This window comes from Eurytemora carolleeae, unplaced genomic scaffold, assembly GCF_000591075.1.
Source record: "Eurytemora carolleeae unplaced genomic scaffold, Eaff_2.0 scaffold679, whole genome shotgun sequence".
NCBI lineage: Eukaryota > Metazoa > Arthropoda > Copepoda > Calanoida > Temoridae > Eurytemora > Eurytemora carolleeae.
This window is the reverse complement of record NW_019396611.1, coordinates 80413-92547: the sequence shown is the minus strand read 5'-3', so window position 1 is coordinate 92547 and position 12135 is coordinate 80413. Positions and strand designations below refer to the sequence as shown.

General features: G+C 33.4%; 1 protein-coding gene across 1 annotated transcript in view; it reads left to right on the top strand.

The window, feature by feature from the left end:
- The window catches only part of LOC111706259 (uncharacterized), a 70551-nt gene that overhangs the window by 29704 nt on the left and 28712 nt on the right, over window positions 1-12135 (top strand). Inside the window, exons 19-30 of the mRNA XM_023479091.1 lie at window positions 178-372; window positions 820-889; window positions 2150-2261; window positions 2950-3081; window positions 4250-4378; window positions 6356-6406; window positions 6881-6974; window positions 7530-7587; window positions 8200-8376; window positions 8906-8987; window positions 10425-10480; window positions 11629-11726. Of these exons, the coding sequence (XP_023334859.1) occupies window positions 178-372; window positions 820-889; window positions 2150-2261; window positions 2950-3081; window positions 4250-4378; window positions 6356-6406; window positions 6881-6974; window positions 7530-7587; window positions 8200-8376; window positions 8906-8987; window positions 10425-10480; window positions 11629-11726 (1254 nt within the window). The remainder of the gene's footprint in view (window positions 1-177; window positions 373-819; window positions 890-2149; window positions 2262-2949; window positions 3082-4249; window positions 4379-6355; window positions 6407-6880; window positions 6975-7529; window positions 7588-8199; window positions 8377-8905; window positions 8988-10424; window positions 10481-11628; window positions 11727-12135) is intronic.

Sequence of the window (12135 nt, the reverse complement as noted above, 5' to 3'; positions counted from 1 at the left end):
TGATACTTTTTTTCTTTTCATGTTTTAATGATATGCTGATCTCTAAAATCCTAAATAACCAAATGACAATTAGATTTGTTCATATAAAAAAAAAAAAATTTTCCTTCCAATATTTTAATGTTATGCTGATATTTGAAGACCTAGATCTTTAAATTCCTGAATGAAAATCTATTCTAGACGAACATCTCGTGATGATGAGAAGGTACCAGGAGGAGGTTGGAATACTGAGAGTACTGCTGCAGCTTCAACTGTTCTTCAATCCCACTCTAGTTCAGATTCAGGATTAACAGTTATTCTTGACAGTCCAGCAATGGTGTTCCAACCTACAGCAGAGCGCCAGCGTTCCAGAGACTCAAATGCCGAAACTTTCAGGAACACTTGCAATATTTCTTTAAATAGTTCAATGATCATGAAACACAGCAATAGAGCAGTGTAAACAGTCCAACTTAATTTACATAAGTGAATTAATAAGTTACTATTATAACTATTTGCTTTGTAACAACATCAAATACACTTAATTATTGCTTAAATGTTTTCTTCTTATTCTACAGTTTTCTGGTTCTCATTGTACACAGAGTTCATGGAAAGATGGGGATTCAAAGACAATTTCAATGTCGTCTTAAATTTCTAATGATAATTTTAAATCTCAAGTTTTTTATTATCAGCCGCAATTGGTTTGTTTCAATAACTGTGTTTTACAAAAAAATGACATGTAGACAAAAACAACTATTTCTAAGACGTCACATAATTTCTGTGTTTAATGGGACAAAATGGACAAAAGATATTTTTTTCAACATATTAAGTAAGCTAAAAAATCAGGGACAGAGATGCGTTTTGGACTCGGGAAACCGGAAACAGTGGAAGATACAATGTTGCTGCTTCAAGCCAGGTATACTTTCTTCTCATCGAAGACGGCAGGGGTGGGGGGAATAGTACATTTTGTTTACTATTTTTCAGTATTGTATAAACTTATGACGATTTTTTTCATCGCTTCAGGCTGAAATTGTGCATGCAGCCTCTAATTTAAGAAGATCTCAAAGAAAATTTGAGATCGAAGGTTCATGACCTCCATTTTGATTTTTGACCTCCATGACCTCCGCCTCCACCTCCACTTTTTTCATTCTAATTCAATTATTATAAGTTAATAAGACAAGTTTTCATATGTTTTGTTGGCACATAAGTCATGTGCTGAGATCATTGATATCTGGAGATCAAATGCCTTTAGTATCATCTGAGGTCAAAAGAGTTTCAGAATGGAATTGGAATACCAAAAAACCTACGATATACCTCACATGACTTATTTTTGTTAATTCATATTTTGGAGACCACGACCTGCAGGATAATCTGAGGTCAAATAGGGGTATCAGAATGGTATCGGAACACCGAAAAACCTATATTTTCATACCGCACATAACTTATTTACATTTATTTAATATTTTGGTCATTTTTTGAGGTTATTATCGAAAGGAGGTCAAAATAGAGGTCGGACATATGTGTCTATATCAGCGTATGACTTGTGTAGTAGCAACAATATGAAAATATGTCTGATTAACTGGTAATAATTGAATTACAGTGAAAAAAGTGGTATTTTCCCTTATTTTCTGAGTTCATGGAGGTCAAAATAGAGGTTAATGACCTCCGATTTCAAATTTTCTTCATGATCTTTGTAGATGACCAAAATTTGAGGCTTAACTTTAAAATTTCAGCCTTTTACCTCAATTATGTGGACCAAACATAGTCTGTACAAAATTTGGTTTCACTAAGTCTCGAATTGGCCCTCTCCTAAATGGAAAAAAATTATATGAGAGAAACAAAAAAGTTAAAATTCTAAGCCTAATTGCTTTTTGGGTGAGGGGGGATTTAATACTTCAGAAACAACTTCTCCTGGCTGATTGAAGTTTTCTTTTATCAAAATTTATTCTTCCTGACACGAAGATTATTTTGCGTTAAAAATTTGAATAATATTATCGGACAAGGCGTTCTTATCTCTTATTGGCTCTATACGTGCATACATTTCTTTCTGGATTTTAACAAATTTTGAAAACTCAATTCCATTTCAAACCCGAACCGTTTAATTACAATAATTGCAGCAAAATAAAACATATCTTATGTAATAATGTGATAACTAGAACGTGTGTTTATTATTCAGGCATTCCGAAGATACAACCCTTTATCAATGTTCGCTGAGAACCTTTTTGACCGTCTGCCCGGTCAAACATTGACCGCGGCTGTCCCTGACCTCCCCTTCCACACTCCAGAAGGTCAGAAGATGATATTTTTTAAAGAATTGATTTGTGATTTTTTTTAGCAAACGAGTGTTTTCTGTGTGCCTATTTGAACATCTAGATTGAATGTTTGATCATTGGTTGGATTTTGATTGATTGTTTTTTATTGATTGATTTAAGACTGATGGAATGAATCAAATTGTGAATAATAAAGTGAGGGGGGGGGGAGGTTTTGTACATATTTTGACTAATCTATAAGAACCGTTGGGAACTAGTTTTATTAAAACAACTAGCTGAAGGGATTGGCGTTGTCCGTGGAAAAAAAATGAAGAACATTTTTTTCCGAATTTTCTTCTGCAAAAGACACCCCCGGCTTCACGTGAGTGTCCACAAAAATTTCTTATTTATTATATAGACAATACAAAGATTGTATACCTATATCGGAATTAATAAATGTGGCGGATTAAATGATTTGATTTGATCTGATTTTAGTATTTATGGGTTGGCTTAAAAGGCAGAACTTGGTTAGTAAATGTTGTTTATTTACCTTAAACCAGTTCCTTAGCTGTTCTATTACGTCACAGTAAAATGTACACAACCTCTTTCTTTTATCTCGCCTTTAGTATAAAAACTAGAGTTGACATCTTGGAATGTATGAATAGAAGTTGTTAATTGATTTTCTGATTGATGTATTATTCCATTGATCCATGATTTGATTGTTCAGGGTCAGGTCAGTTGACCCGCCTAGAAGAGAGTAGTATCGGACGGGTCAACTTATCCACTAACTCAGCACACCTCGGCAGTATTCATTCAAACACTCCAAAAATAAGAAAATACCATATACTCAATATTCCAGGTAATGTTTAAATATTGTATAATGGGGTGTACCATTTTTACAAGAAAAAGTGATGTCTGATTTTTTTCCCCTGTGAACAAAAATACAAAAAAAATGGTGATGTGAACGTCAGAACAGCTTTTTGTAATTTTTGTTTTCCTTCATTATTAAATATTATTTGTTTGTGTTCTTGTTAAGATACGAGTACATTAAAATAAAACATTTTGTTGAATAATATGCTTATTGCAGTCCAGTTTGATTAGAGGGTGAATAAAATATATTTAAAAAAATTATGAATATTGATTATTGATAGTCATAATAAAAGTATACCCTAAGATTTAACCTACTTGTTTTAAGTTACTAAACAAATGTAAACTAATTTTTTATAGTAATATTTATAATCTTAGTAGTTATTTACAATTTTTAACTGATTCTGAATTCAAAGAATTTGAGCCGCAGCTTAAATTTGAGACGCGCATCAAATATGGTTTGTTCTACTATTCAATGTTTTAAGATTTAGGCCGCCGCTCAATTGAAACCAGTTTTTGGCTGAATTGAGACGCCGCTCAAATTTATTATGTTCGGGCTCTAAATATTTTTTTGCTATATGTATAGAATAAGGGAAGAAACAATGGGACATAATACTGAGAAATATTTTTGGGCAACCCTAGACCTATTTTATACTTATGCAAATAGGAATAAAATTTAAATTCAACATCAGATGGACTATTGATTTTAAGTATTTTCCCAAAGGATTTTTCCCAAGCGGCAACTTCCCAATGGTATTTTCCCAAGTGGCAACTTCCCAAATGTACAATTTCCCAATCGGTAACTTCCCAAGTCTGTCCTAGCCTTAGCGCTCGACCCCCTAGCCTTTTCTAGCAGCAGCGCTCGGACCCTTTGCGGCCTGCGGCGCCTCAGAAGGCGTAACCTAACTTTTGGGAAGTTTCGCTCGGGAAATTTACATTTGGGAAGCTGCCACTTGGGAAATAGAATTCGCCCTTGGGAAAATGCCATAGGGACCCTTATATCCTTTGTCTTGGCTAATCTGATTATTATCCTTATTTTCTATTTAAAAATACAACGATATCTTCCTCATTGTTCCTCATAAAAAGGTGCCATTGTGAATTTTACGTGCCAATCTATTTATGACTGGGTCATTGAAAATCACCTTTTATCTTATTTCTAGGAACTAAAGGACTGAAAGTTTGGTTAGATCGTCTTACACTTCTTAATATATTGGATCAGGATCCTAGTATGCTACATACAATCATATCCATCATACTTGCTACTGCAACTGCTATACTAGGCTCTCAAGGTAAGCTGCTGTTTCTGCTATACTAGGCTCTCATGGTAAGCTGCTGCTACTGCTATACTAGGCTCTCAAGGTAAGCTGCTGCTACTGCTATACTAGGCTCTCAAGGTAAGCTGCTGTTACTGCTATACTAGGCTCTCAAGGTAAGCTGCTGCTACTGCTATACTAGGCTCTCGAGGTAAGTTTCTACATATAATCATATCCATCATACTTGCTACTGCTATACTAGGTTCTCAAGGGTAAGCTGCTACATACAATCATATCCTTCCTACTTGCTACTGCTACTGCCATACTAGGGTCTCAAGGGTAAGCTGCTACATACAAGCATATCCTTCCTACTTGCGACTACTGCTTTTTCAATAGGCTTCCAAGGGAGGTTTATGCTATATTGCCACATATAATCTAGATATTTAGTAGTAACAACAGTTTGATCAAGAATGTAATCCAAGGAAAGTTAATTGCAGTTTCGTATTCTCTGCGTACATATTGTAACCAGTTTTCTCTGGACGGAATTTTTAAACAAGAAAAGATGCCTCAGTGTTCGTTTAGTATCCGAGGAGGTTAAAAGCATTGAATTTTGATAATTTTGATAATTCACGTAATAGTTTCCTATGACCAGAATATTTCATTGATTTTTTATGTGAAAGATTGATCCCATGTCAGGCTTCGACATCCGTCTTGTGTTTACATTACCGCCCAGTGACATTACACTGCAGTACACAAGATGCGTACACCTCTGAAATAACTTTCCTTGCATTAAATTCTTGAGTTTGATCAAGTATTACTGCAAAAAAGTTTGACTTCAGAAATGGATCAAAAATCAACAAATTCATGAACTTTTTTACACTTGTATTTATTACTAGCTTGGGAACCCAGCACTGACAAGGTTACTAAAAGTTACTCCCACCGTTTACCCGCACTTGAACAATTTTACCGGGAAACTAAATTTTCGCTATTGAAGTCAACCCACTCAACTTAGAATCTAAAAATCAAGCTAAGAACATTCCTGTGGCTCTCCCAAGTTCCTTTGTCTAAATTTGAGGCAAATAGGTCCAGGGGTTCTTCAGTTATGATCGGACAAAAAAACGAACAGAGATTACAACTTTATATATATGGATACAAAATAACATTATATTAACAAAAAAGATACTTTGGCGATCAGCTAAATAACTACAAAGGTTCACGACTAACTGATTATATATTTTTATCTAAGATACGTGGTAAAAAGTTATAAGGTATATTCACATGGTTTTATTATATTACGTGGCTCTTGAAACTCCCCCTAGTCTTCTCAGCTGCCGCGGAGAATTATCCAAGAAGGACGACTTTCATAACCGTGGAACCCAGCACTGACAAGGTTACTAAAAGTTACTCCCACCGTTTACCCGCACTTGAACAATTTTACCGGGAAACTAAATTTTCGCCATTGAAGTCAACCCACTCAACTTAGAATCTAAAAATCAAGCTAAGAACATTCCTGTGGCTCTCCAAAGTTCCTTTGTCTAAATTTGAGGCAAATAGGTCCAGGGGTTCTTGAGTTATGATCGGACAAAAAATTGAACAGAGATTACAACTTTATATATGTGGATACAAAATAACATGATATTAACAAAAAAGATACACTTTATGTAACACATGTTCGAAGTGGCCATACGTAATTCAAGCTCTCTTCCTGTGTATGGCGAGCCATCATCTTGATGAGGTGATCGTTGCTGATGTGCTTGTATAGATGGATGGACGGAGTTAGCATTGTGAAATAATGATTTTTTATGAACATCAAAATGTTCTATTGTAATTGATAGAAGAAAACTGAATTTTTAAATACATTTTAGTATATTTCTGTAGTCAAACTTTGTTGTAGGTAGTAGGTCTGGGACATCCTTTCGTAATTACATCTGTAAAAGTGGAAATAGAGTAAAATTTTATTAATATCTCAAAAAGTACTTTTTTTTCTTGATTTATAAGCTTATTTTTTTTCAGTGATCCAAGAAGGATATTTCAAGGACCTTCAACTGGTTTTGTTTTGTTTAGGAAAGCAAAACTCATTAATCAAAACAAGGGTTTTTTTTTAAATTTTTGACAATATTTAAAAAAATGCAATGCTACTACAGGATCGTTGGTTAAAATGATATTACTTGTGGACTACTTAAAGGAACTGTAGACGTTATTTTAGTAATGGGTATGTACGAAATACAACGGTACCTTCAAATGTTTGTCATGTTCAAGAATGATATCTTTTATCTTCTGCTTGAAGATTGATTATTTTCAATTGTGGCTTCGTTTCAAAGTGACTTGCGTAATTCTGCTACAGAAACATGGAAGGAAATAGTCCAAATTTAACTTTTTTAAATTTATGAAAACGATTTATCACCATTTATGATCAGATAAAGGTTTTTAAGGCTAACAATGCCAATCGCGCATAAATTACTAAGGCGGACCCTGATACGAATCTGAATTTTCAAAAATTAGGATAAAAAATAAATGAGTAATGCTTGTTTTCTTCAGTGTTATGCTCAAGCCAATATAGTTTATTAAAATCTGTTCAACCTGACGCTAGTTCTCCTACACATGGATTCAACTCAACAACTGTTTACTCAAGGTAATTAAGATAATAATAATTACATCCCCTCCACCCCCTCTCCCCCTGATACTTGGATGTAGTAAATGCCGTACTCTTAAAAGTTCGTCATATAAACTGTATCATTCCAGGTTCAACCAGTCCACGGTTCAATTCTAACTGGACACGGCTAGACCTGTATATTTCATTATACTCTGCAGTATTGTTATTGTCTTGTTTGTTTATGTTTAGAGTTAGACCTGTATATTTCATCATATTCTGCAGTATTGTTATTGTCCTGTTTGTTAATGTTTAGACCTGTATATTTCATCATACTCTGCAGCATTTTTATTGTCTGTTTATGTTTAGACCTCTATATTTCATCATATTCTGCAGTATTGTTATTGTATTGTTTGTTTATCTTTAGACCTGTATATTTCGTCATATTCTGCAGTATTGTTATTGTCTTGTTTGTTTATGTTTAGACCTGTATATTTTATCATATTCTGCAGTATTGTTATTGTATTGTTTGTTTATCTTTAGACCTGTATATTTCGTCATATTCTGCAGTATTGTAAATGTCTTGTTTATGTTTAGACCTGTTTATTTCGTCATATTCTGCAGTATTGTTCTAATCCTTGAAACTGTTCTCAAGGTAAACTTTTATCATAGTTTTTAGTTATTTTTTTATAAAAAAAGTTTTTATACAGGGGCCGAATTTAATGAAATTGAACTGCCTACCACGGGTTCAAATTTGAAATCACCAATTCAAATCTTTTCTGAAATTTAAACTTTGAATTAGTGGTTTAGATTTGAACTGGGAGTAGTAATTTGAGCCAAGTAGCTTTAATTCATTAACTTCAGTCCCATGCAGGGCTGATTTTATTTCTTTATTTCTAGTTTTTTCCCAAACGCCTGTGGGGACATTTCTGCCTGTGATATTCTTCTTGAATTTCTACTTGTTTAAATATGGATTTTTATCACAACTGATCTACGATGATGATGCTAAATCAAGAATAAAAACTTAACATACTTTATTTATTAATGATTTAATGGCGGACGAAGATTTTTCGAAAAGGAAAAATAATCGATTTTAAGTTTTAAGTTCTTGATGGGGGACTCAGACTAGATTTCCACGGAATGATGGTTGACCGAGTATTATTTTTATTATTGTTATCGATATTATATTATAAATTAATAAACATGAAATAACAAAATGAGAATTTAAAAATTGGTATTTTTCTCAGGTGATTCTTTTCATTTTTAGGGCGAGGTTACTCCGTTCCGTTTGTATGGAATCCTCTGGGGTGAAAGGTTTCACCTTGAAGTGATCAGAAACACCCTGTATATTATTCTGCTCGCCTTTCCGGTCATATTCACACTTGGACTACTCCCACAGATCAATACAGCTGCTATGTTCGTCTTGGAACAAATAGATATTCAGGTAAACATTGTCTAATGTTTATCAATCTTCATCTTATCATTAATCAATCAATATACTGTTTCCCGCTAAGGATAATACTAGAAAGACGACCTTAGTCTGTTTGAATATGAAATTTCCAATGTTAATGTTAAATTAGGTATTCTGCCATAACTAATATATTTATGGCTTTTTAATGACTGGGCAATGGGCAACGAAAGAAAACATGTACATGGAACTATAATGCAAGGAAACAGACAGCATTAATTTCTTATAGTCGTTTTATCTTTTGTGGGTGACCCTATATCATTCATAACTAATTAATGTAAGAAGAAGTAAGGATAAGGTTCGCGCACATGATTAAATATGGTTTCTTTATAAAGCTTAAGAACTAGCGGAGCACTCAAGTTTTATTTACACTTAGCAGCATTTTTTAGAATTATAATTTCACAAAAAAAGTTCAAGCTTTTTTGTTATGATCTTTAAAACTACACGGCATGATAATATAAACGTTTGTAAATTATTTACATGAATAAATATTAAATATTTTCAGATATTTGGTGGGAATGCAAGTAGTTCTATACAGTCTAGTGTATACTGTGTATCCAGATCTATCCTAGCTAATGTTATTCTAGGAACAAATAAAAATAAAACAAGATTCTATATTTCAATTTTAAATTTCCTTTGAAAAATTAAGCACTTGTTTCGTTTCTTTTTATATTAAGTAAAATTTTATATTTCAATCTTAAATTTCCTTTGAAAAATTAAGCACTTTTTTCGCTTCTTTTTATATTGAGTACAACTTTTTATCTTAAGTCTAAATTATATTAAGCGGACTGTTGACAGCAATACTCTTAAAAGTGAAAACCTTTGCCTAAGCAACAATCATTTAGATGAAGGGGGGAAGGTAATTCGATAATTTGTGACGCTAAATTTTGTACAGGCTGCGTTTGATCCTAATGGTTCAGATAGAAGGCTGAAATTTTGCATGCAGCCTCTAATTATAGTCATCTACATGGATTACGAAGAAAATTTGAGATCGGACCTCCATGTTGACCTCCATGAACTCAAAAAATACGAGAAAATACCACTTTTTTCACTCTAATTCAATTATTATAAGTTAATCATACATGCTTTCATATTTATTACAACCATATAAGTCATGCACTGTTACAGACAACATATCCGACCTCCATTTTGACCTTCCTTCGATAATGACCTCCAAAAATGGTCAAATATTAAATCAAGGAAAATAAGACATCTGTCAAGTCTGTTAACTGCAGTGGGAGTAGATCAAAACAAAGAATTCAGGAGAATCCCATCATTTGTGTGGGGGTCGGGGGAAATATAAATATATTAATATTGTATGCAAGAATATCATGATTTATGATTATGATACGCACTCTGGTCTAATTATTACTTGCCTCATACCACTTATTTACATTGATTTAGTATTTGACCTTTTTTGGAGGTCATTATCGAAGGGAGGTTAAAATGGAGGTCGGATATATGTGTCTATATCAGCGAATGACTTAAGTGGTTGCAAAAAAAAATGAAAACATGTCTGATTAACTTATTAATTTATTAATTAATTTATTAATTTATTAACTTATTGATTTTCTTATTGTCTGAATAATAATTGAATCAGAGTGAAAAAAGTGGTATTTTCCCGTATTTCCTGAGTTCATGGTGGTCAAAATGGAGGTCAATGACCTTCGATCTAAAATTTTCTTAATGATCCATGTAGATGACCACAATCAGAGGCTACATGCAAAATTTCAGCCCTTTTATCTCAATTATTAGGATCAAACGCAGCTGCAGCCAGTACTAAATTTGGTGTCTCAAAGTGTCGAATTGCCCCCCCCCTTTTTTCATCTAAAGTTTGATAAAATTCTATAAAGTTCTCTTCTCTATAAAAGTCGCTTATGGATTAATGCCGCAGATAGAAGGAGTGAAATTGACAGAATTTATCTCTTTTCAGGAAATCAATAAATGATATTTTCCTCATTGTTACTCAGGTTAAAAGGGTACCCTTGTGAATATGCAAACATTTTCTATTTTGTTTTGAACAGTTGGGTTTGCGTATGGAGGATTAACGGAGAGAACTCATTCAGTTCATGCTCAGCAGGTAAGATAGATAAATAGACTTGATATGTGATCAACAATTTCGTGTGTAATAGCGCTAATCTACAACTGTTAATCTTCATATCTACTCAGACAACTTTAAGATTTGAGGGATAAGTATTTAATCCCTTAGTTTTACCTGCATAAAGTGTTGACCTCATTAGTTCAGATCCTGTATTTTATATTCTCCTCCTGTTTGGATCCTGTTCTATGTATTCTCCTCTTATTTAGATCCTGTTCTCTGTATTCTGCTAAGAAAAATCATAGTTTTCCTCAGATATCTCAATAATTTGATGACTTTTGGTATATTGCGGGCCATATAAAAGGCTCTAAATTTAACATAGAATAATTTTTATTTCGTGACTGTTGAATAAAAACGCAGTTTTGAATGGCACCAATCAATTTAAGATTTTTTAAGGCGAAAAGTTGGATTTTTCTGAAAAAAAAACTTTGAAATAAGATAACTTATAAAGATGTTGAGATGTATTAGACCAGCTCAAATGAAACCTTTAAGAATCTAGCTAAAAAAATCCTTTTTTTACATTTATTAATAATCTATAATGTACAAGCTGAAACAAATGTTGTCAGTTTGGCTAATCAAAACTATATGATCGCCAAAGGCTATTTGGACTGAAATTTGCAATTTTTTTTTCTGCAAATATCTGAACAACGACAGTAAAAAAGGGGTCGGTTTTAAAGTTTCCTTTTTAAAGGACTTTTCATAAAAGGTTGGATAAATTTTTACATGATACTTCAAAACCCTGGGAGCAGCCACCCCTCCCTCCTTGTTCCCTATATTCTCCTCCTGTTAAGATCCTGTTCTCTATATTCTCCTTCTGTTTAGATCCTGTTCTCTATATTCTCCTCTTATTTAGATCCTGATCCCTATTTTCTCCTCCTGTTTAGATACTGTTCTTTATATTCTCCTCCTGTTTAGGTCCTGTTCTCTATATTCGGCTCCTGTTAAGATCCTGTTCTCTATATTCTCCTTCTGTGTAGATCCTGTTCTCTATATTCTCCTCTTATTTAGATCCTGTTCCCTATTTTCTCCTCCTGTTTAGATACTGTTCTTTATATTCTCCTCCTGTTTTGGTCCTGTTCTCTATATTCGGCTCCTGTTAAGATCCTGTTCTCTATTCTCCTCCTGTTTAGGTTCTGTTCTCTATATTCTGCTCCCTGGCTGTTCCAATGTCGTATCATTTATCAAGATCTAGCGGAGACCCTACTGTTATCCTTTCCATTCTTAAAAGGTATTTTAAATGATTGAATCTAAAACAATGTATTTGTCCTGTACGTGTACACTGTACAGTGTACACTGTAGTACAGTGTACAAGCTAAAAAAATGAAGAAATATATTACTTCTGAATTTCAGCCTTCTTTTCTCAGGATGATTGACCCTTTAACCTTTTTTTCTGTCAATTTTCTTTAGTTCTTAAGCATAAGTAATGCCTATTATTAATAATTCCACCTTACGTGGTGGTTGGTTCTGTGGAGGAAAAATGTTTTTAAGAACGTTCAAATAGGAAGTTCCCGTGCCTAAAAAAGGTATATTTTAGCTACTAGTTGAACATTTATTAAGTTAGAGGAAGTAGAACTAATTAAAGATTCCTTGGCAATGTAGTTAAGCAATTTGTTTGTTTAAAACAAAGTTGGTCCGAT